This window comes from Silurus meridionalis, chromosome 17, assembly GCF_014805685.1.
Source record: "Silurus meridionalis isolate SWU-2019-XX chromosome 17, ASM1480568v1, whole genome shotgun sequence".
In the NCBI taxonomy this organism is placed as follows: Eukaryota; Metazoa; Chordata; class Actinopteri; order Siluriformes; family Siluridae; genus Silurus; species Silurus meridionalis.
Window position 1 is genome coordinate 8,490,423 of NC_060900.1, and position 23,952 is coordinate 8,514,374.

Sequence of the window (23,952 nt, forward strand, 5' to 3'; positions counted from 1 at the left end):
CATACTTTTACTTGTATATTGTTTTTATAAATCAATATATCCTACAATTGTTTTGCTCCCTCTACTCTCCTGTATATACTTATTTATTAGATGAGTTTTAGATTATACATATCCACTCAGTTTACTGATCCACAAGCGTAATGTGATGTATAATGTATAGCCATATAAAGATTTGACATTTTCCATTTTTATTTTCGTCCATCATCAGGAGATTAATAGTTTAAAGCCTGACCTAAGCCCTGGGAGCAAATACATACATGCCATCTGGCTAGTAATAAATAATAAGACAAAGAATATTATTTCTGTATAATGATCTCTTGTTGACATAGTGTGAAAAGGGTACTCTGAATCGGTCATTGGAACATTTATCTATATGTTCTGCAATTTATTTATTTTTTAGATCATTTTTAAGCAACATTTTTGGATATAAAAAAAAAAAAAAAAAATCTTCCTTGAAAAATACATTTAATAAAATTTTTAGCTCACCCCATGTATCCAGGGAAAAATGTATGGAGTCTCAATACATTATTTAGCCAAAAGTTTTGGGACAGGATGTCTTTTAGATGCGCTATAATAAAATGTTGCGTTCACTTGAACCTGTTCCGGCATGGTGATGCCCCTGTGCACAAAGTGAGCTCCTTGAAGATCTGGTTTACATGCTTTGGAGAGGAAGATATTGAGTGGCCTGCTATAGAGCTCTGATCTCCCTACAGAACAACTTTGAAATGAATTGGAACGCTGACTGCACCCCAGACCTCCTCACCTACATCAGTACCTGCCTTTCGTAATACCCTTGTGGCCAATGAACACAAATATCCATAAGCACACAACAAAATCTAGTGGAACATCTTCCCTGAAGAGTGGAGGGAATTATAAGAGCAAATTGGGAGTAATTGTGGAATGCAATACTCAAAAATCACACACCGAACTTATGGCCAGGTGACCCAATACTTTTGGCAATATGTGCATTGTAAAAAAAAAAAAAATCCATTGCATTTTTTTGTTCATTCATTAGTTTATTTATATTTAAATGATCAGCTACGATTGTATATTTTTATTGCCACCATAAAAAGTATTTTCCTTACACTGTTAAATCTCACCCTCTGATCAGGAATATCTTTATAAATTAAAAAGATTCAAAGACACAAAATTGGTGTGTGCATATCCTTTGTTTAAAGCACTACATGAATTTAAATTGATAAAAAAAAACACACGTTTAAACAAGATGTCAGTAGCCAAGGAAATATTTTAATTTCTAAACAATTTACATATAAATGTACCATTACAGTTTTGTCCTTTCAAAAAATACAGCAAAAACCCACTGACAGTCTGACAACAACAAAAAGGAAACAAGAAAAAGAAAAGAAACAAGAAAAAGAAAAGAAAAAAAAACTGCTGAGTTCAACCACTCCAGCCCCTGAGAGCAGGAATTCCCAGAGTGGCATCAAAAATCTGCGATGCAGAAGCAGCGTGACGATGAAGGGTGTGTGTGTTTATCAAAGACATGAGTAATGCTTCAACTGTGCTGGAGAGCTCATATGAGCAGTGCTCACGCATGGATCAACACATTTACACCCCTCTACGCCTGCAACAACGTGCAGGCGTTTACCTGTAGATCACAATAAAAAAATTAATAAATACATATAAATGCACCATAAATTCAGAATAAATTAAATATATACACTGCTTCATGTTAGGGTGCAGCCACACCGAACTTTAAGCTACAAGTCAACTGATATGGGTTTTCATTTAGCTGTTGCTAATAATTTTGAAATCAGGGCTTAAATTAAACATTTATTGAACAACACAATTGAACTTGTTAACAGGTTTTGGTACCTGAGCCTACCTTTAGCTTAAACTACAGCTGGTTGAAGGCTCACTTACAACACAGTTTCAAAAGGTTTCTCATTCTCTCTCCAAATGTTATTCTCATTCTCTCTCCAAATGTTATTCTCATTCTCTCTCCAATTCTTATTCTCATTCTCTCTCCAAATGTTATTCTCATTCTCTCTCTCCAATTCTTATTCTCATTCTCTCTCTCCAATTCTTATTCTCATTCTCTCTCTCCAATTCTTATTCTCATTCTCTCTCCAATTCTTATTCTCATTCTCTCTCTCCAATTCTTATTCTCATTCTCATTCTCTCTCCAAATGTTATTCTCATTCTCTCTCTCCAATTCTTATTCTCATTCTCTCTCAATTCTTATTCTCATTCTCTCTCCAATTCTTATTCTCATTCTCTCTCCAATTCTTATTCTCATTCTCTCTCTCCAAATGTTATTCTCATTCTCTCTCTCCAATTCTTATTCTCATTCTCTCTCTCCAATTCTTATTCTCATTCTCTCTCTCCAATTCTTATTCTCATTCTCTCTCCAATTCTTATTCTCATTCTCATTCTCTCTCTCCAATTCTTATTCTCATTCTCTCTCTCCAATTCGTATACTCATTCTCTCTCTTTAAAAGTTATACTCATTATCTCTCTCCAAATGTAGCATCATATTTAACCAATATATATATGGCTAGATTAAGAACGAAGGATAAGAACTTAAAGCCCAGATCACACCAAGCTGACTGTTGGGTAATGTCGGTCGTTTTTTTGAGCGTTGGTCGGCATTCATTTATTTCTTTGTTTCTAGTCGGACTTCAGCTGTTCTTTGTGTAATCGGAGGCAAAGCTCATCAGCGAGAAATAGAACTCCGATTGGCTATTCAGCTAAGCAACCGAGCACACGAGAAAAAAAAAAAAACGGAAATGATGAAAGCAAACAATGATAAAGTAAAGAGGGAACACACACTTATTGTGATTTTTGCTCTTGTCTTTGCAACTTAGCAGACATGATTGAAAAAAATTCGACACAAACCCGTAATGATCGCGGCAGGTGTAAACGCTGCTTGCTTTATATATTTAGAGTTCTAGCTCTTCTGGTTTCCATGTTTGGATGTGGAATACAGACTGCTGCCACCCGCTGGTATGAGAGAGTTATGTTCTCTCACGCAAGTGCAGAACCTACACGCACGGTTTGGTGCGTCAGATGCGCCTGCCTAATAATTGGCCTAATTTGCAGCACAATCTGTGCTGTGAAGTATCAGTCTTCTACCAGGCATAAGTTTGCAGGTCAGAATAAAAAAAAAAAACTTACGAAAATGCTTAGAGGTTGTGTTTCTGGGCATTCATTTACATTTATGGCATTCTACAGATGCCCTTATATAGAGTGACTTACAACTGAGTAGTTGAGGGTAAATGGTTTGCTCAAGGGCCCAGCAGTGGTAGCATTTGTATATGTATAAAGAAAAAGTGCAATGTGACTGCTTCCTTAGACTCTTCCTTACCTTCCTCATCCACCACCCATTGGAGGAGGACTTGGGCCTCCACCGTGGTTTATCCTTCCCATACGTCTTCGCCCCAAAGAACCTGGAGGACTGAAGTAAATAAACCGATCACACAAACATCGACGCATCCAAAGTAGTTTTAAAAATTTTAAACCATTTAAAAAATAATGTCATCTTTTCTATTAAATCAGCCTCTCTCAGGTCACTTTTTTTAACGCAGAGCTAGGAGATATTTTCAGTGAGCAGATGATAAGCGTTACATAAAACTGAAAGGTAGAACTGTTTAAGGGTTTCCTGTTTTTTTTGCTTTCTGCCTCATTGGGACTTACCCTCTTCCATCACTGAAGCGTGACATTGAACTTTGATTGCCATCTTTTGACCGATCTGGCTGGATGAGGGTCTGAAAGCTAGAAAGTAGCAGAAGTGTCCAAAATTGACCAAGAATACAATATGAATGCAATCAATTTAATCAACATGTAATTAAAAAGTGTCAATTACAAGTGGCCGATGAACTCCACTACACCCCAAAAGAGATCGCTGAGGAAAGACAGCCTCCACGGCGACCGTGTCGTACTGTCCAGGACTTGACCTGAGAAGAAAAATAGTCATTCAGAAAGTGTTACGTTATGTTACTTGGGCAAATGGAGTCACTGCAAGGATTGTGCTACATAATATTTACATTTTCATTTGCCTGATGCGATTCTCGAAGGGACCGAAATCTGAGACAGGATATAGACGCAATGTTGCGCAAAACTATTACTTGCTCAGTTGGGACAAACTCACAATAAAGAACAAGCTTATTCATTCTATATTCTATATTCTATCTGTATAAAGCTGCTTCGAAACAATGTCCATGTTAAAAGCATTATACAAATAAAAAAAAATAATTAATGATTTGATTTGCATAATTATATAAGTCAGTCAGAGCAAACTTCACAATCAATCACAGGGATTTTTTTTTAATGTAGTGACTTCAGCTTTGAATGATGTGTCAGATTCTGGGCAGTGAACATACAGTCTCAGCGATGCAGAATTTACACTGATCTGCTTTTTTTACGTTACTAATTTTTCAGAAAATAATTCACAAATGTTTTTCATTTTTTAAGCGAATAATTGAACAAATTACAGTACATAATTTTACAAAATGGAGCAATTTGTACTACTCTAATGTATAAACTTTACAGTATATAAGTATGCGGCAGCGGTGCGTAGACGAGCACCGGCTCTGTTTCTGTGTCCAGCAATGCTGATAATAAGGAGAGCGACATAAACTACAACTGTGCTTTGAAACACCAAAAAAATAAAAAAAATAAACGCTCCAACACCAACCGAACTCTGACGACAGCTGCAGAGAGTAAGGCACCTCACAAGGTGGGAGATGCGCACGTCCTGGCAGTGTCCCAACACATCGTAGGAAAAATCAAATGCTAAACATTTTTACATTTTCAAAAGGTCGAAATATCGTAACTACCTGTTAAGTGATCCCACTTTAACCACATCTGCTGAGACAAATGTCCTCCAAATATTTTTTTCCTAATTCTCATCCTAAAATTTGTTTAGAATTGACATTTATTTCTATCCCTTTAATAAATATCCAATTCAGTTTTATTTGTGTAGCACTTTTTTGTTGTTGTCCTAAAGCAGCTTTACAAAGAAAGAGGTTATAAAAAAAACATCTGATATGTTATAAGGTAAAAACTTTGAGAGAATAACAGAACCCATCCACATCTGGGTTGACATCATTGATGGGTGCATAGATGCAAAACTGTTCATGCAAATTATAGTCTTAAACCACTGTAGCAGACTGTTTATATTAATTGCAATACAAATCCATCGTCATAATTCTGGGGTTGTTAAGGAACCTCATGGATCAGTAATAATTATCTATCACTATTATCACTACTATCCTGTAACTATCTCAAACAATGATTACTGTAAGAGTTAAATTAGATTTTTCTATAAACAAAAGACTATTTAATATCGCATAACTGACATTTCAGACACAACATGGTCAAAAGTTTGTTTATTTTGCTCTGATAAAAAAAAATAATAATAATAATGCTCCCAAAGAATCCAAAGCAGGCAGGAGTGGTTGTTGCATGTTGTCATGGCAATGCAGTCTGACTGCCAGCCCATAATAGGTGTAGTAGCAGGTTCAAAATAAGACACCAGAACATCTCTAGAACTGTAATGTTATGTCTGTATGTTTGTATGTAGGAGCAATAGACTGGGCTACCTGTTCACAAAAATATTGGCTCCCTGTCATGTGTACTAAATTGCGATCTCAGCTGACAATGCTATATAGAGGCCTAATACACTGAACACCTCTAGCGTCGTACAAGCAAATGAACATTAGCTACTGTACCTCAAACCATCAAACCTGCTAATTCTTTCACCGAACGGAACATTAATAGACCCAATAATCTGCGATCTAATGATGAAGAGTTCAGGACTCACCGTTGGACACGTACACCATTTTGTTTATGCGGATCTTTTTCACTTCCGCATCCGGGATCTCGCCCCTAATCGTTTATTGGTGCGTTTTTCCGGAAGTGATTCAGCGTTATGCCGTTCGCCGTCTTTCACGAGAAAGATTCACGAGATTTTATTTAAAACAATGAAATCAAACATAATTAAAGTTACGCGGTGGTACGAAAGCTATGAGCTGCCACAAAAATCGTTATCTTGCAATGAAAGGAATAACATATACGAAAATATCACGTTATAAGGAGAAAAACAGATCACATTATTATATAATCTATCTATTACGTAAAAACAATATAAAAAATTTTTATATTAGTGAAGTACAAGATAAATAGGTTGTTAATAAAAATAAATAAAGGAATATAATACAATACGAATAAATAGAAACCTTGTGTAGTACCTCATTCCGCCTGTAGATAGCGCCAGAAAGCGCACTGAAGATGTACCCATGTAATAGCCCAGTCCGCCATAAAGCAAAATTTGATTAAAAATGGCCCATTTCTCATTTATTTCTTATAGCTTCCTACACAGTTATAACCTTATTTCCCACAACATCGCATAAATCTTCGCCACAGTGGATCATCTGTCTCCATACCCCCCTGTCTTTTACACCTGCCTCTTTTTAAAAAAACTACCTGCTTGTCTTCCCTCACCACATCCATAAACCTCCTCCTTGGACTTCCTCTTTTTCTCCTACCTGGCAGCTCCTTCCTCAGCATTCTTCTACCAATATACCCCATGTCCCTCCTCTTCACATGTCCAAACCATCCCAATTGCGCCACCCTCATCTTGTCTCGAAAATGTCTTCTAATAAACTCGTTTCTAATCCTGTTCATCCTCTCACTCCCAATGAAAATCTTAGCATCAAAACATCGGATGAATCTGATAAGTTAATACAAATCTAAAAATAACATACTGTAAAATTATTTCTTGAAGAAATCTTATTATATCCCATTCCATTCTTTTCTATAAAAAAAATCAACAAACATGTTTGACCCAAAATACACAGTATGAAGAAAATTGACTTTGAATTCTTTTGAGAATCTAGTATGTTATCACATGTAGGCAAATTAAAGATAATCATTGCTTTCTATTATTGCTCCCTTCTCCAAATGTATTAGAAAACCAGACAAAAATGACACTGTGAATTTTAGATTTGAGATTAGTGTATGCAGGCAAATTGCATTCAGTGATCTAATTCTATTGCATATTAGTATATATATAGAGAATGGTAAAGCTGTTTCTGTGGTACAAGAAGGACCAACACATTATTACGCATTGCAAAAATGTTAAGAGGAAAAAACTTTTGTTTTGGGTATGTCACTCAGACAGAAATTGCTTAGTAATGACCCTTAGGTTAATAAACATTTAGGAAGAGAACAGAAATATTGGGATTATAATCTGCTGTGTGCAGCCGAAACATACAGCCATGTGATTTGTGATGGTCTCAGTTTTTAATGTGGATGTTGTGTATTTTGCAGCAGAAATCTTTGTGTGAGTGTTGTGTTTGTATGTGCATGTTTGTTATGTGCTTGTAGGATCTGTGTATGCATTATACAATGAAGCTCAGAAAATAAAGAAAGTGACTATTATACCGGATTGCTGTATTTTATCACTCTTAACAATGCTGGATTGGAGTGTTCTGTTATAGAAGTGGAATGACATTTATTTATAAATTATAAACCTCTGGTTTGCTCATTAGAAATACATATAAATAAAAATTTAAAATACATTTAAATAAAAAATTCATGTTCTGATTTAAATTAAGCTGTCTATTGTTAAAAGGTCCATATAAATAAGACTAATTTGTATATTTGGGCATCTATTAAGGTGAATAATTTCAGACAATACTTTTTGTTTGTGAAAAAGTTTAAAGTGTACTATAGCTCTGGTCTCTGTCTCTCTTTTATTCTGTCATTGTTTTTTTTTTTTGTTCGTTCCTTCTTAAATTTCTTAAATTAATATTAAAAAAATATCTCATGTTATTAACTTAAAATATTTATTTGTTCATGTAGATTAACTTACATTTTTTAGCAAAAATGTAAATATTTATTCATATTTAACAAGATTTTTGAATAAACCAAACTAATTAAGATTACTGCATAAATATTGTATTACAATTTAATACATATTTGATAGTCAGTACATTTATTGAAACATTGGAATTTTACAGATTTATCAGTTTTGGACATTTGTAATGTTCATCAATAGATTAAAACAAACAAACAAACAAATATGAAATAATTTGTCTTAAATGTACAAATTAAAAAAAAGAAATTTAAAATGATCACCTAGAAGTCCCCCTTTTATTTACATGTACTATTAACCATTTAAATAAACTTAAAATCTACAAAAAATTATTTACAGACAATAATTTTTCATATATAAAAAGTAGATTGAGACATAAAAATAGCACACAGAGAGAATATCACAAGGGAAGAAGGCTAAAAAAGAGAACCCAAAAGATGTTCAGACAAATGCAGGGAGAACATGTATATTAATATTTTATATTAATTATATTCAAGCTGTACAAGACACCTAAAAAGAAATAAATACATCATAAAAACAATAGCTAGGTAGACTGATTCTAAATTTGGCTAGTTACTGTATCTGGTTGCCAGCTCACATTAGCTAAAAAAAGAATAGTACTTTACACAATATGTCTGTGATCTGACTAAAACAAGTAGGCCACTACTACCTAGGAAAAGAATGATAAACATTATAGAGAAAGAAAAAAAGAAGAAGAAAGAGAAATCAAGAAAAATCTGTTGCAAATGCAAACAACAGTTATTTTTATTCATTCAGGACCTACTAAATAGGGAGAATATAAAGGCTGTATTTGTGAATGGAGAACATGGTGTTATTGTGCTCGAATAGATACATATATACATAGATAAACAGACAGTTTGTATGCATATATGTCAATTTATAGAATAATGTTCCTTTATACAATTGAATGTGTATAGAACATTTAACACACTGCATAATATAATAATGTAGTCAGGCCTCTGAACTTAATCTTAAACAGGAGATGCTACAGGATTTCAAAAGACACGTGTCACCTAAGCACTTTACTTCCTACATTTAACATTAAGCTTGAAATATTCTAATATTTGAAGTTTTGAAGATGCAGTTTGACTTCAGAATATGTTATGATGCGGACTGCCAGCTAGTTGCAGGCTACAATAATAATTAATGCTGCATTTGCTTGCACTTCAGACATATGGTTAATATGGTGAGCAACAGAAAACTTTGCTGTATTCAAGCAAGCATTTTCTCAGTGATTCTTCCCAGTTCAAATAAATCAAATTACAGTTTTGTGACTCCAGTGTACATCATACCAGTAAAAGCTAGTCATGTTTAATTCTGATATATATTAATGTATAGATTTTTTACTTATATGCTGCCAAGAGGCAGAATGGATCATGGATCAAGCACTAATTTGCAATAGTTATACTTTTATAATGATGATTGTTTTAATCAATTGAAAATTGGAAACCTACAGCACATATTAAAATTTTTTTGGCTACTTTTGCTGTACAGGTGTTTACTTGTGCTATTTATTTATTTGCTGTAAAACATTTAGGGATAGAGCAAATGATGCACATTTTGATTTCAGAGTTTCAGTTTACATTTCATTAGCACTGATTTGATCAATAATTTCAATCACTTCGAAACCCTGGTTTTCAATGCCATTTCTGGAGCTATGATGTTGGTTGTGGCCGTTGTAGAAGCAGCTGGCACAGTGTGCTGTTGGAACTGGTTCCACTCTGTCAAAATTGGAGAAGTCCACACAATATTTCCCTTCTTTACTACGAGAGATGATGGGGAGGAATTTGTAACCCCACCCAATCTCTTTAGGGATGTAGGATGTCCTGACTTGGCAGGAGGAGCTGGTGGACTCATCTGTGCCATCTAGAAACACCACCAGCTCAAACTCCTGTTGAAGTATTGTGTCTGAGGCAATCTTAAAAAATGGACTTGTCTTGTCAATTACATGGTACAAGGTCAACGGGCAAATGAAGAAGAGGTTGTCTTTTCCAGCATCAGCCATAAAATCAATATTGACTTGATCCAGTATTATTGTCTCACCTTCTGGAGTGACTGTTGTCCTAAGCAGTTTGCCATATAGCTGGCTTCCAATCATTAGGGTTTTACGCAAGTTGGCCACTCTTATCTGCAAACAGAGGGCAGCATTTCTGGGACAAATTACCGCCATTTTACTGAAGGTAATGGTCTTAGCTCTTTTCTTGGGTAAAGCAATTTTTACCATAACCAGTCCACACCAGAAGCTGTTAATAAGTATACCAATGATGGACTGGATAATAATTATGCTGACAGCACCAGGGCAGTAGGGACTGAGAACTCGCAGACCGTAACCAATAGTCGTCTGTGTTTCCAGTGAGTAGAGGAAGGCAGATGTGAGACCAAAAACATTATATATGCATGGCTTGTGGTCTGAAGGTGGATTTTGCCACCAAAGATCACCATTGTCATGAGCAATCCAGTACCAAATGAGTCCAAAAATGAACCAGCTAAGAGTAAACGAGGCCACAAATAAGACAATAATGTAGCGCCAGCGAATCTCCACAAAGGTGGTCCAGAGGTCCTGCATGTACGCAAAACGACTGCTGTAACCTACGTTGCCATATTCAATGTTGCAGTGACCATCTTTGCCTACCAGGCGATTTTTGTAAATTTGCCAATTGGATAAGTAATCTCTGAATAACTGTTGCAAGGAGGGTGTCATTTTCCAAAAACAGGAATGCAATCTGGGTAAAAGAATACAAAACATTATTTAAGCGCAATTTGCATTCTAGACTTTACCAAAACATCAAAAACAAGATTTCATCAAAAGCAAGGATCTGCAGGTAGCATAATACAATTAATGAATTAAATATATTGACTATATTTAAAGTGCTTCTATGTCTGCATAAAGATTTAATTTAATTTAAGATGAATCTCACTGAGACACAATAATGCCCAGTATCCCCAGCTGTAGATAGTGCTTACTAGAGAAATTGTCATTTGCTGTAATTATTTAACAGCAATCATTTTATATGGCTGGCTGTAATAATCTTAAAGGTCTATGAATACAGATGTTTTTCTATTTACACAATGACAAATCTATTAAATAAACGTGTCCCAAATCAATACAATTAAATATCATTGTGTAAGAGATTGATTGCACTGTATGGCTTCAAAACACCATGTAAACACCATGTACAGTATCATAAGCAATTAATCAATACAAACATAAGAGTAAACAACACTACTAAATCACAATGTGCGGTCCTAAAAACACATGTGGAGACTAAAACAAAAAGATTGTTATTTTCTATTATACTTTTGTTACGCTATGTTTTGTATTATACTTAATTCTAAACACTGTAATGCTCTTTTATAAACAGTTAGTTTCTCTCTTAGAGTGTTTTTCTATTATTTTATATGGAAAAAAAAGTTATTTAATTGCAATCTTGTGCAAAGTTCAAATCACTTTTTGTATCGTTACTACTAAGACAATTGTAAAATTAAGGTGAATATGGTGCAACTCACCTGCAGTAGCAGTTCTTCTAGATTACTAAAATGTGCTCTTACTCTCAATTGCTAATAAATGAATAATATAATATATTCAACTTAGTACATTAACAGCAGCAATATTATATCTACTGGTCTCCCTCCTTAAGTGTGACTTGGCTTTGTATGTCTCCTTCCACTTAGGCATGTCTATACCTAGTTTGTTTAATGTTTACCTGTACAACTGCAGGGTTGGGCATATGATACCACAACACAGTATGATTATAGGTATTACAGGGCTGCCTAGAGGGCAATAAAAATACTTACATTATATTCATTCGATTATTAGGTCAGTATTATACAGTCCATGTATATTGTATCTATCTGTTTAGTACTGTTCAGTACATAACATTGTATTGAAATTGTAATTATAGTTTTATGTATTTTGTTTTGCGTACTTAGTTTTGCAATCATTTCACAGTGTTGTGTATTTGCACCTATTTGTAGTCTTGTGTACTGTACCAAAGTTCTGTTATTTGTTGCTGGTCTTTGAGAAATGACGCTTCATTCCAATGTACTGTACACCAGCTATATAGAGGAATGATAAAATACTGCTTGACTTGATGTGATAAAAAATATTTTTTTGAATACTAATTTGTAGAAAAAGAAAGATACTGGTTACAAATCAGATGTGAAAATCATGTGCGAATTTAATAATTCATTTATTTACATGAAAATTAATGAACACATTTATTAGCAATGCACAGCTCAGATTTGTGTTATTTCCCTTTTGTGTTATATAAAGCTTTCTAGACAGTTTCTAGACTGTATTTCAGTACAAACTAAACCACAAAATTTCTCTAAATAACAACACAATGTCTACAATGTCCCTCTGTAAATACATATAATCTGTGCATGATTCTAAGGCATACATTAATAGACTTAATATATTTACAAAAATATTACATTTACATTCTAACGCTGGTTTATTAGGACACAGACTAAGAATCCCATCAGTGTAAAACTGTTGAGAGAGAAAATATTTCAGCGATCATATGTCAATGTGAGAAATTCACTTTAGATAAGAAATGTGAAAAAGCTTCTAATAATAAAAAATAAAAAAGAATAATAAAACAATAAACAAATAAAAAGTTTTCATCATTATTTAGTTTATAATTTATGTCATATGCATTACAGCATTAGAATTTTCTCTGTATGGTGTAACAGATTAATTAATTATTCTCTGTATGGTGTTTCCTCTACATGTCACAATAAACTTTTAAATATACATGGTATATAAAAATGCAGCCATTGCATAAGTCAGTAATATATCTTCTTGATATAAAAGTGCTTTTTTTCATTTGATTTGTTTCTTAAATTTGAAGGTTTGCATAACAAAATCAGACACTATTTTCCAAATTTGACCAAACAAATGGATAACACTTAAATGAATAGATTGAACTGTCCATGCTCCAGTTGCCATGGATTATTATGTATGTTAGTAATTAAATTAAAATGTGTTAAAGTTTTTACCAACTCAATGCTCTGCTGCTTTACTACATGGAAAACCATGCTGTTCTAAGAATGGCTGTAGGGGATACAAAATTCCATGTTCCAGTGAATGCTCAAAAAGCACTTTTATTTGTGGCTAATCATGTCTCAAGAAGAACACAGATCAAGAAATCTTATTGAAAAAAGCAAATAATTCATATCGTTCCTAGGACAAGCATGAATTAAAAATTTATTCCTGTGGAATTATAGTCCAGAAGAAAAAAAAAATGTCCTATGGAGGATTCAGAACAACAAGGCAACAGATATAAAGGCTCCAGCTGTTTAAATGTTAACCAGCGGCTATGAATGGAAACCTTCTATTCTTAATCTTTTAATTAAGCCCGCAAGCTCTATTTAGCACCTGTACCTGTTAAAAGACCCATAAACACATTTCCTTGACTGCATTAAATGTCTTTTTGATTCTTGGAACAGTCACCTGAAAAGTATCTTTGAAAAACATGTGATAAATTGATAATGATGGTAAAAAGTATAGGTGAAAAAGTAACACAATTTTGAATCCATATCCAATTCAGCATCAACCTCAGTGAAGAAAGGCTTTGGTATTTAATAGTATACATAATATATATTATACATAATATATAGGTAATTATTTTATTTTGAACTTTTTTAACTAATGTTGAAAGTTGCTGTGTGATGTAGCTGTATGTGGTGTGTTGTAGCTCTATGTTGTGTGATGTAGCTCTATGTTGTGTGTTGTAGCTCTATGTTGTGTGATGTAGCTTAATGTTGTGTGATGTAGCTCTATGTTGTTTTATGTAGCACCAGGGATCTGGAAATGTTGTCTCATTTCACTGTGTACTGCATCAGCTATATATGGTTGAAAAGCTTTGGATGGGCCCTTGGATACCATTTTGACCATTTTAACCATTTTGACATTTTGTAGAAGTCTTGTGGTGATAACACTATACAAACCATCATCAATAATGCCAGACATTTGTTTTAAATCCTTTAACAGTGTTTGGCATAAGTTTAGAACAGAACCCCTAGTGGTTGCACCTGTACCTTACTCTTTTCTAAACGACCAGTGGTTGTGTTGCACCTCCTGGATAACCCACACTGACTGACCTTTAGACTGATTAGAGAGGTGTTTGGATATGCTTAATGCCATTGCTCCACTGGGAGATCATGTATATACAGTAATTCCCAATTTATCATGGTGGTTACATTCCAAAACCATGCCACCCAGGAAAAAGCTTTTTTTTATTGTTTAAGCAGTAAATCATCCTCCCACACACTTTAAACACACACAGAAAACATTTTGCAAGAATACAGTAATTATAATTTTTATTAATAAATTTCATTATTTTAACATAAAACAATTACCTATAAGTTTTTGGTCTATCGTTCTATCTGCGATAGACCAAAAAATCAGCAAAACAAATTAGTTATGTGTCAAATGCAACTGGAAAATAAAGGTGTATGGCAATGCCAAGGTAGTTACAATGCAGACCTCCTAGACTGGGATGATTCCTTGTAATGTCATACTGTGTAACTGTTTTTCTGGGATTTTGTTTTGATCATTCATCCTGCCAGGCTTTCTTCATACATAAATATTGTTTCCAATGAAAAATGTAAAACGTAGGATTCCAGCATGCAAAGTCATCATGGTATTGTTCATGTACCACATGTGACAAATCTACCTGGGAAAATATTTCCTAGGTTATTACAGCAGTAGTAGAAACCAGAGGTTTGCCAACCCATTTGGGGCTTCAGTAGACTGAAGATTGGTTGCCAACTGGTGTATAAAGTGTGCAGATCCAGTTATTAATCCTAATGAAGGGTAAAATATTTACTTTAAATGTTTGGGGGTCGGCTTGGTCTATAATAGAAAAATACATGGGTCCGAGTGACTACCAGTATTATTGTGGAGATTTTATTATGATTTTAAGTGTATTTATTCTGCCTCATAATATTAGATTAGATATTTTTCTGTTATGCACCATACAGACAAGTGAGTGTTACTTTTCAAGAGACATAGCCTAATAAACAAGTGTTATTACTACCATAGTGATATTTTTTTCAAGTCAAGAGTCAAGTCAAGAAGCTTTTATTGTCATTTCAACCATATATAGCTGAGGCAGTACACAGTGAAGTGAGACAACGTTCCTCCAGAACCCTGGTGCTACATTAACCAACATAGAGCTACATACAGAACACAGAACAGAGTTAAGGACTAACTGTCCTTGCCAGAAAAGTGCTGAAGACATAGATGTGTGTAAATTGAAATGAGTATTGAGTGTGTGTTGAGTTCAGGTTGTACAGTTCAGTAACACAGTTGAGTGTATGTGTGTATGAGTTTGTACAGTACACATTCTATGCAATTGAAATCAAATCATTTACTTACTTATGCATATGCATGTGATTGGTGGGTAAATCTAACAAATAATTAGGCTTTCTTAATAAATTGAGGTTGACCAATAGTAAATTTTACCACTATCGATAGCTAAGTTGGATTGTATTTGCTGATAACTGATTAATCAACCAATAGTTTTTAAAATGGATATTGGATAACATACATAACACTATATGTAAAATAGTACTGAACTTTATTACACTCACAAAAAAATTGTACTGAATCATGAAAATGCACTTTAGGAAATAAATCTGAAAATATTCATTCTGCTTCTTCCTCTTCTTTCGGCTGCTCCTGTTAGAGGTTGCACAGTGGATCATACGTTTCCATACTACCATGTATTCTACATCTGCCTCTTTAAAATCAACTACCTGCATGTCCTCCCTTACCACATCCATGAACCTCCTCCTTGGTCTTCTTCTTTTTCTCCTTCCTGGTGACTCCATCCTCAGCATTCTCCTACCGATATACCCCATGTCTCTCCTCTGCACATGTCCAAACCATCTCAATCGGGCCTCTGTCACTCTGTCCCTAAAATGTCCCACATGTGCTGTCCCTCTAATAAACTAATTTCTAATCCTGTCCATCATCGTCACTCCCAACGAAAACCTCTAAATCTTCAGCTCTGCTACCTCCAGCTCCACCTCCTGTCTTTTACTCAATGGCACTGTCTCTAAACCATACAACATTGCAGGTCTCACCACAGTCCTATAAACTTTCCCTTTTTCTCTTGCAGATACCCATCTATCACAAATCACTCCTGCCGCTCTTCTCCAACCGCACCACCCTGTCTGCACTCTTTTCCTCACTTGTTGACCCCAGGTACCTAAACTCCCCCACCTTCACCACCTCTTCTCCCTGCAACTGCACCACTCCACTGCCCTCCCTCTTATTTATGCACATGTACTCTGTCTTACTCCTACTGACTTTCATTCCCCTTCTCACCAGCGCATACCTTTACCTCTCAAGGCTCTTCTCAACCTGCTCCCTACTCTCACCACAAATCACAATATCAAATCTGAATATATTGATGAACAAATATAATTATATAATAAACAAATTAGCAATTTTAAATATGATGTAGTGCTCTTCATGCAGTGCATCATCTCATGTGTAAAAACAAACTCTCGTAATGACAGCGCACTGGAAGGTGAAAAAAAACCATGGATTTTTGCTGATAGTTCCAACAATCAACCTCTATTAATAACTAAGGAAAGGATACTAAGTATTTTAGTTTGAAAGCTAACCCTGTTATCATATGCAAATATGAGTAACACATATATTTAAAGCACATTTTTCAAAATATTTCTCTGGCATTGTTCAGAGGGCCTTCCAAAGGTGTGGGGCATCTTCCATTCGGCCACACGGTATAGAACAATGATGACACAAAGATGCAGAACCGCTGATGTAACCCAGTCTAACAGTTTGGCTTAGACATCTATGATATATACCATTGTCCTTCAAAAATAATGTGGATTAAAATCTCTTGTTCCAAATTGAGTTCTCACTTTCTGTTTGTACTTTTATACATCCGACTTTCTTGGGACAGACATTTTCTTAATGGGTTGGATTTTGCCCAGGTTTTAATCCACAAACGCTGGGTTGATTATAATTATCCAAATACCTATATGATGCAGACATACTCATTAAAGTTTTTTTGGGGACCATAAGCATCCAATTGCCAGTGATTTTTCTTCATGAATGGTTCTGGTGGATGGAGGATAAATATTGAAGGTTCTCCTAATAGTTCTCTAATGACTATCAACAGCAAAGGGAGTGTGACCTGCTTTGTGGCTCATAAAAAGCCAATAAATATCATACAGTATGTCCAGCCAGTCAGCCAATGTATGTAAATATATACAAAGTTTGCTAATTATCTTTATGGAACAGGAGTAAATTCTACAAAATGCAAATATTATTATTATTTTAATTTTATGAAAGATGAGAAAAACATCTGTACACCTTATTTTCCAAAAGATATGCTTGAGAAACTTTAACAACATCCCCAACTACATAGGCTTCTCAACCCCCTACCCATTTAATTCATAAATGGTTTACAGAGGCTGCTAAAGGGTCACAACACCTTCTTGACATTTGCATTTACGACATTTGGTAGACAACATTATCCAAAACAACTGTCTTATTTTTTTCTAATTAAATCTGAGCAGTTGATGGTTAACCACCTTGCTCAAGAGCCCAGCAGTGGCAATCTGTGGTGCTGGGATTTGAACAAATGACCTTTCGATTAAAGTCTGAACTGAACTTCTGCTTCACAACTTCTTGAGAAAGATAGGATTAAGAAGTTACATAATTGTAAATATAGCAGATATATTATCCTCTTAGCTACTTTCTTATATGAATCTATGTATATGTATCAAGCTTTAATTATTATTATTTGTAAATCCATGATATGTTTATTACAAATAGGAGGTTAACATGCAAAACCGGTGGATGGTGTATACCGTGTGCTGTTGTAAAATTCAGCTGATTTATTTATCTGTGTGTGCAGTATTTTGAGCAACTTTCAATTCAAAGCTTCTATGCCGCAGTACTCTACAGACATTTTTACACACCCTATTCAGTGCTCAATATAATCTTTGAGACACCTTCTGTTTTGTCAGAAGTAAAACCTGGTGGGGTCTCATAACTCATTGTTGATATTTTATTTTATTTTTTGTTTTAACATAGGCCAATATTATTTATTTCTTCCAGAATAAAAACACATTTGGTTTAACAAAGACAGAGAACCATAACTATGCTTTATCTGTCTGTTTCTGATAAAGTGTAGCAGAATATCTTTTATATATTTTATATTCTATCAATTGTGACATATCTTAGAGAAAATATCTAGAAGCTAAACTACCAAGAAATTCAATTCCAGAAGTCAATTACAACTCCAAATAATTTAACATACACTTACAACATAACATTTTAAATACACAAAATAAAAGCATCTGTATTTTTAGATCAGGATACTATAATTGCTTCTGGTTATAATGGTGCCACTGAGCTGCTTTTGCTGACTGTAGTGGTTAATGTATTGGTGTCTGAGTCTCCTTCGTTGGATGCCCAAGGGTTTTTTCCACAGAGGAGACATGGCAAAGCATAGTCCCTGAACTGCAAAAAAACCAGCCAAAATATTCAGTGCCTTTTACTCTGTATTTTGTTAAGTTCATATACAATACAATTATGCATATATTTAGAGAGATTTGTGATCAAATCTACATGACATTAAATATTTTCCATTTTCAGTTTGCTTACATGTAAGAATGATAATCCATAAATAATTATGTGTATTATTTATTCTATAAATCATAATAAACCATACATTTCTCTATCTGTATGTTTCTGAGCATGCTGCAAATATTGAAAAGCAACGATCACAAAGAATTATGCAAATCTTTTGTCATGGAGATTATCTTGTTTTGTATTATACAATACTGTATACAAACAGTATTTTTTTTATATCAGTTTGAAGATGAGGTTGTCACATGTCTGCAGGTTTATAAATGACAGATTTATTTTCTCATTCATAAAAATCATGTATGCACTTACAGTATTGCTGCTCCAAATAGTAATTATTTTGCTATCAGGGCTCTCTTTCTTTTTTGTTTTTTATCTGCAGTACAGCCACTAGGGGCAACAGTGGACCCCAGGCTCTTAAAAACAGATATGCTAGAAAAAAGTGGTAGCTTAGTTAATAAGGCATTTAACTTTGAATCAGAAGGTCATGAGTTGAAATCCCACCCACAAATCCCAATCCTAGACCCCTGAGCAAGGCCCTTAGCTGCTCAGCTGTTTGAATGAGATGAATGTAAGTTGCTCTGGACAAATGCCATACATGTAAAAAACAACTTCTACAAAGGCTATGGGTCACGCAGTCATACGGTGCCCTCTAGTGGTGTAAAAATATAGGCTGCAATACTGCATACTGCATTTTACATAAACAATTTAACTAATTCCTAAAGATCACAAAGATTCGATTTTAAACACTTTTATTTATCCAAAACACTCAAATAAGTGTTTATGAATATTAAAATAGATGAAAATGTATTATACGTATAATTAAATTTTGTCGTTTTGTTTGCTGTCTTGCTTCTGCTTGCTGTTGTAACTGTTATAGAAAAGTTAGTAACTAACTAAAATGATTAGATTTAGAATATAGGAATACATACACCACATAGCCAAATGTTTGTGGACACCTGAACATCACACCTATATGTCCTTTTTAAAATCCTACTCCAGATTTAGTCCCCCTTTTTGCTGCTATAATAACCTCCACTGTTCACGCAAGGCTTTCCATAAAATTTTAAAGCATGAGATTTTGGGATTTGCACACATAATTTCTATAATATACCATTTCTGTGTATATGGCAGAAGAATACATCATAAGAAGTGAAAATATCTTAAATAGATCAAGTAATATTTTACTTAGAACATTCTTTCTTTTTTTTAATTTTATATATATATATATATATATATATATATATATATATATATATATATATATATATATATATATATGGAAACTGTTCTCTAACCATGTAATTGTTCTTGATGCCAATAAAAAAATTCATTCTCTTCAATTATTTTCTTTTTCAGTTGATTTTCTTTTATTTATTGTTTTTGTCTGTTGTTTTAATTGTTTTTCCTTATTCAAGACCTCTGTTTGTTGTTTCATATAAAATAATATGATCGGTGTAATAGGCAGTGTAGATCCCCTGAGTACTTTTATTGTTTAGGCATATAATTCATACTAAACTGGTGCAGCTTTTAGCTGTATTTTAAATTTCTGTGACATAAAAATGTCTAAATATGTTCAAAATGTCTGTAAATTAAAACGGCAAGCCGCGATTAGATATTTTTACTCACCTGTCTGTTCATGAATATATAAATGATGGGGTTAAAGACAGTACTGCTCTTGGTCAGGTACATGGGTATCGTGGCAATCACTGGGTCGATGTAGATGTTGGAATCAATTATTACAGTTAGCGCAAAAGCTGCATATGGCAGCCATGTAAGCAGAAAGGCCATGACCATGACGAGCACCATACGAGCCACCTGAACCTCAGCCTTGGCTGTGCTTCCACTTTCTGCTACTTTTGCCACCTAGGATGGACAAGAATGTATAAAAGAAAATTAGATTTTATTATTTTCCTTGTTTTCTTTCATTTAACAATTGCAATTAAGATCAAGTAAATAACCTGCTTCATTCATTCATTCATTTATTCATTTATTTTAATAGATACCAGTAAACAAACCTTTCTATATGATAGTACGTAAGATGCTACCTTCAGTAACATTGAGCTAAACATTGGCTAAACTATTCATAACAAAGTTTTTTTATAATTCTTTATAATTAATTAAAATTAGAAACCTCAGACAATGTTTCTGAATATTGATCATAACAAATTGAATTTAATATTTAAGAAATGTGTTAGCGACTCTTAAAAGTTGAACGGCCTACCTGTCGTAAAGTACAAAGAAGGCGTGTGTAAGAGAAGACAATGGTGGCAAAAGGAAAAGCAAAACAGAGCATAAAGTAGCACAGGATGTAGGAGACATTGATTGGGTCTCTGCTGTACCAGTTAGGGGCACAGGAGGTCATCACACCCTCCAGTTGGTAGCTGCCCCATCCAAACAGTGGTGGTGTGTTCCAGATGAAGGACCAGATCCAGGAAAAGGCCACACCTGCCAGGGCGTGTTTGGTTTGGAACATCACTGCACCCAGTGGTCTGCATACCACCATGTAGCGGTCAACAGCAATAACTGCGACCGAACACAAACCAGCAATACCTGGCAGAGATATAACACAGGGACACCAACTTTCATTTATGAAAACAATCATTGTATAGTGTAAAAACTATTTGCTTACACTGGATAGATTTTCCACAGACGTAATGTAATCCATGGCTTTGGATGTTTGCACTTTATCAAAAACATTAGCACAGGGTCTCAAATATAGAATTTAGGACAAACAGAGCTTTTAAAAACAGACTTACCGAAGAAGGCAACAGCAAAGCCTTCCAAAACACATCCTATCCTGCCAAGACTGAAGTAGCCCATGGCATTGGTGACTGCTGTGAATAGCCCCCCAAACACAGCGCATCCAAGATCAGCCACTGCTAGATTAACCAGACCATAGTTCAATGGTTGACGCAGTTGTTTGTACCTCGCTGTCACAAAAATCACCACCACATTCAAGATGACTCCAGAAACTGAGAACAAAGTCAAAATGATTGCCAAGATGGTGTAACCTATTCTTGGCATGATGTGATCATTTACTGATCCTTGCTGCTTTACGTCAGCCTCTGAAAAGTTGGAGAGATAAACGGATGCCATTTCCTAATTTTTAATTTGCAGAAAACTAGCTGAAAAAGATATGGTAGTTCAGGGTTTCTCAGTCAGTGCCATAATAAGCTTACTCTGTCAGGGTCATATGGGATCTATCCTTGGTTTTTATGGAGAATTGTTCGACTAAAATGGCTTTAAAGCATACGTGACATGAGCAGAGAAAATCCTTAGATCCGGATTGTCCATGGAATTATTCAACCAGCTTATTCTTTTGCAAGATCTATGACTGCACTCTTCTTGATTACTACATCATTCTCTGTGGAAAAAAGAAAGAAAAATTAATTAAAGAAAAAAAATCTGGGTTACAGATTTTTTAGGATGCTTGCATAAGTTTTTAGCGTTCTATCTACTCAACTGAAAAGAGGGGTAGGTGCAAGGAAACATCACTTATGTATTATAAAGTATAAATAATGGTAAAACTATTGAAACTATTTCAATACATAATCAAATTGTCTTTAATCAGTACATAAAGAGAAACGAATTTCCAAATCTTTTAAATTGGTTTAACTTTAATTTTGTAATTGAATTTTTTGAATGGTGGCTGGAAAACTATAATGCATTTTGTTCTTTTGCTTCTGATGCTTTAAAGAAGTTAATGAGACACTGTTAATCCTACGCACTGCCCACGTCATGGTGGCTCTCAGATGTTTTTAATTATAATCCCACTTCACCACTACTTGTAATAAAGATAATTAGTCTTTAGACGTTTTTTTTCGTATGTTTGAATGGGTTGAACTACGTCAAAGCTGAGAGGAGGAAAGAGCAAAGACTGATATTTAAATGGACCCATCAGCTACTAATAGCTTCAAATTATTTCTATTTTAAGTCAGCAGAACAATAATTATATCAATTAAATGTTGCCTTACAAACATGCAAAACCTAAAACAAACATTTTCATGGCTCCTTCACAAGAAACACATGGTGCATCTATTCATATCTATCTATCTATCTATCTATCTATCTATCTATCTATCTATCTATCTATCTATCTATCTATCTATCTATCTATCTATCTATCTATCTATCTATCTATCTATCTATCTATCTATTCATTTTAATGCAAATCACATTTACACACAGTCCCATTAGTTGCACAACCTACATAAATATTTAACACAAAATTTCACCAGGAATCTCAGATTTAACCTCAAGGATCTTATCAATGTGCATGCAATTTTGCTGAAGTTTTTAAAGATATCTCTTATCATTTGGCATCCTGCTTAGGCCAGTAAGGTAGGCATTTTAGTGTCCCCAGCTCAAAGAGGGAGACTGGGCTTGTATAGGTAACCTGGCTGGTAGAGGTGCCTTGCTTCTTTCAGTATGCCTATGCTCACAGTGCTTTGGTGCATTTGCCATGGCTGCTACATTCACCTTGTACTTTGATTAGGACTTGCCAATTTTTAGTAGTTTATTATTACCTTGAGAATTGGTTGATTAGATCCAACTGATAGAATTCAAACAAAAGAGTCTTTCCTAAACAGTGCTATAGTCCACAACTGTTAGTTACATCTGTGTGGTCTGAGCCCCAGCAGAGATACCTGACAGAAAAAGTCAAATCTCTCCATTTATTTGGGACAACAGATCAGCTCATGTGGAAGTTACTGTGGCATTTCATAAGTAACTGAAACCAAGGTCTTGCTGGAGAGCTTGGATCATCAAGCTGGCCTTTGTGGTCTAGTTGCTGATTTCAGTGAAGACTCAGCCATAGAGGAGGAATAGTGTATAATAGCACAGGATCATCAAACTCAAGAGTTATCAACGGAGACAAGACTGTCTGCAAACATCTGTTAAGGTTGGTGCAAAACAAGCAGGATCCTAGCGGCCATTAGAACATAAAAAAATATATAGAAATGATCAAATATTTGAAGAAAAATTATTCCTGAAAGACTCTTGTGCATTGATGTTTATATAAAGCTAAATAAATATAAAATTACTATTATGGGATGTTCAATATTATAAACAAAATGTGTCTAAATAAACAGTTAAACCATATTTGAAAAAAAGGTAATAAAATTATTTAAAATACTGTACCACTAACAATTGACTGAACAATTGTCTGACATAACATAAGAATGTGAGTGAAATATAAAGAGCTCCAAGGTTGGCTAAAATGCCCCTTTTCCTTGGAGACTGGTGCTGTCTGATCTCTTTTTAATAATGAAATTGTATAAGTGAATAATGTATAATGCATGGTGTTTTTTTGCAGTCCAGGATGCTTCTGGACACATAAGGATCACTAGCATGCTCACAAAATATTTTAACTCTAAGGGTTGTGCAGCTTGGTGTTTATACAGTGCAACTGCATTGCATGCATATATTATATACAGTATGTATCATATATTAT

General features: G+C 34.5%; 3 protein-coding genes across 3 annotated transcripts; all 3 read right to left on the minus strand.

Annotated features, from left to right (window-relative positions):
* Positions 1 to 3,324: 3,324 nt before the first annotated feature.
* selenok (selenoprotein K) lies at positions 3,325 to 5,907 on the minus strand. The gene is made up of 4 exons (XM_046870297.1): positions 5,786 to 5,907; positions 3,827 to 3,917; positions 3,658 to 3,735; positions 3,325 to 3,418 (listed from the first exon to the last, which is right to left on the minus strand). Exons 1-4 carry the CDS (start codon positions 5,802 to 5,804, stop codon positions 3,325 to 3,327), a joined length of 282 nt encoding a protein of 93 aa, XP_046726253.1. The 5' UTR covers positions 5,805 to 5,907.
* A 2,236-nt stretch (positions 5,908 to 8,143) lies between these two features.
* On the minus strand, positions 8,144 to 11,508 carry LOC124400127 (ATP-sensitive inward rectifier potassium channel 1-like). Its single transcript, XM_046871734.1, has 2 exons — positions 11,369 to 11,508; positions 8,144 to 10,584 (listed from the first exon to the last, which is right to left on the minus strand). Exon 2 carries the CDS (start codon positions 10,560 to 10,562, stop codon positions 9,441 to 9,443), a length of 1,122 nt encoding a protein of 373 aa, XP_046727690.1. The 5' UTR covers positions 10,563 to 10,584; positions 11,369 to 11,508; the 3' UTR covers positions 8,144 to 9,440.
* Positions 11,509 to 18,245: 6,737 nt separating this feature from the next.
* parapinopsina (parapinopsin a) lies at positions 18,246 to 21,596 on the minus strand. Its single transcript, XM_046871360.1, has 4 exons — positions 21,257 to 21,596; positions 20,722 to 21,050; positions 20,127 to 20,363; positions 18,246 to 18,371 (listed from the first exon to the last, which is right to left on the minus strand). The coding sequence occupies exons 1-4, from the start codon at positions 21,594 to 21,596 to the stop codon at positions 18,246 to 18,248; spliced, it is 1,032 nt and encodes a 343-aa protein (XP_046727316.1).
* Positions 21,597 to 23,952: the final 2,356 nt, after the last annotated feature.

Bases quoted from the DNA above. Each gene is read 5' to 3' on its own strand.
- parapinopsina (XM_046871360.1), bottom strand. From the start codon at position 21,596: ATGGCATCCGTTTATCTCTCCAACTTTTCAGAGGCTGACGTAAAGCAG. The intron at 21,051-21,256 runs GTAAGTCTGTTT...TATCTCTGCCAG, and splicing joins CTTTGCTGTTGCCTTCTTCG to GTATTGCTGGTTTGTGTTCG. The intron at 20,364-20,721 runs GTAGGCCGTTCA...TGTCCATCCTAG, and splicing joins TTCTTTGTACTTTACGACAG to GTGGCAAAAGTAGCAGAAAG.
- LOC124400127 (XM_046871734.1), bottom strand. From the start codon at position 10,562: ATGACACCCTCCTTGCAACAGTTATTCAGAGATTACTTATCCAATTGG.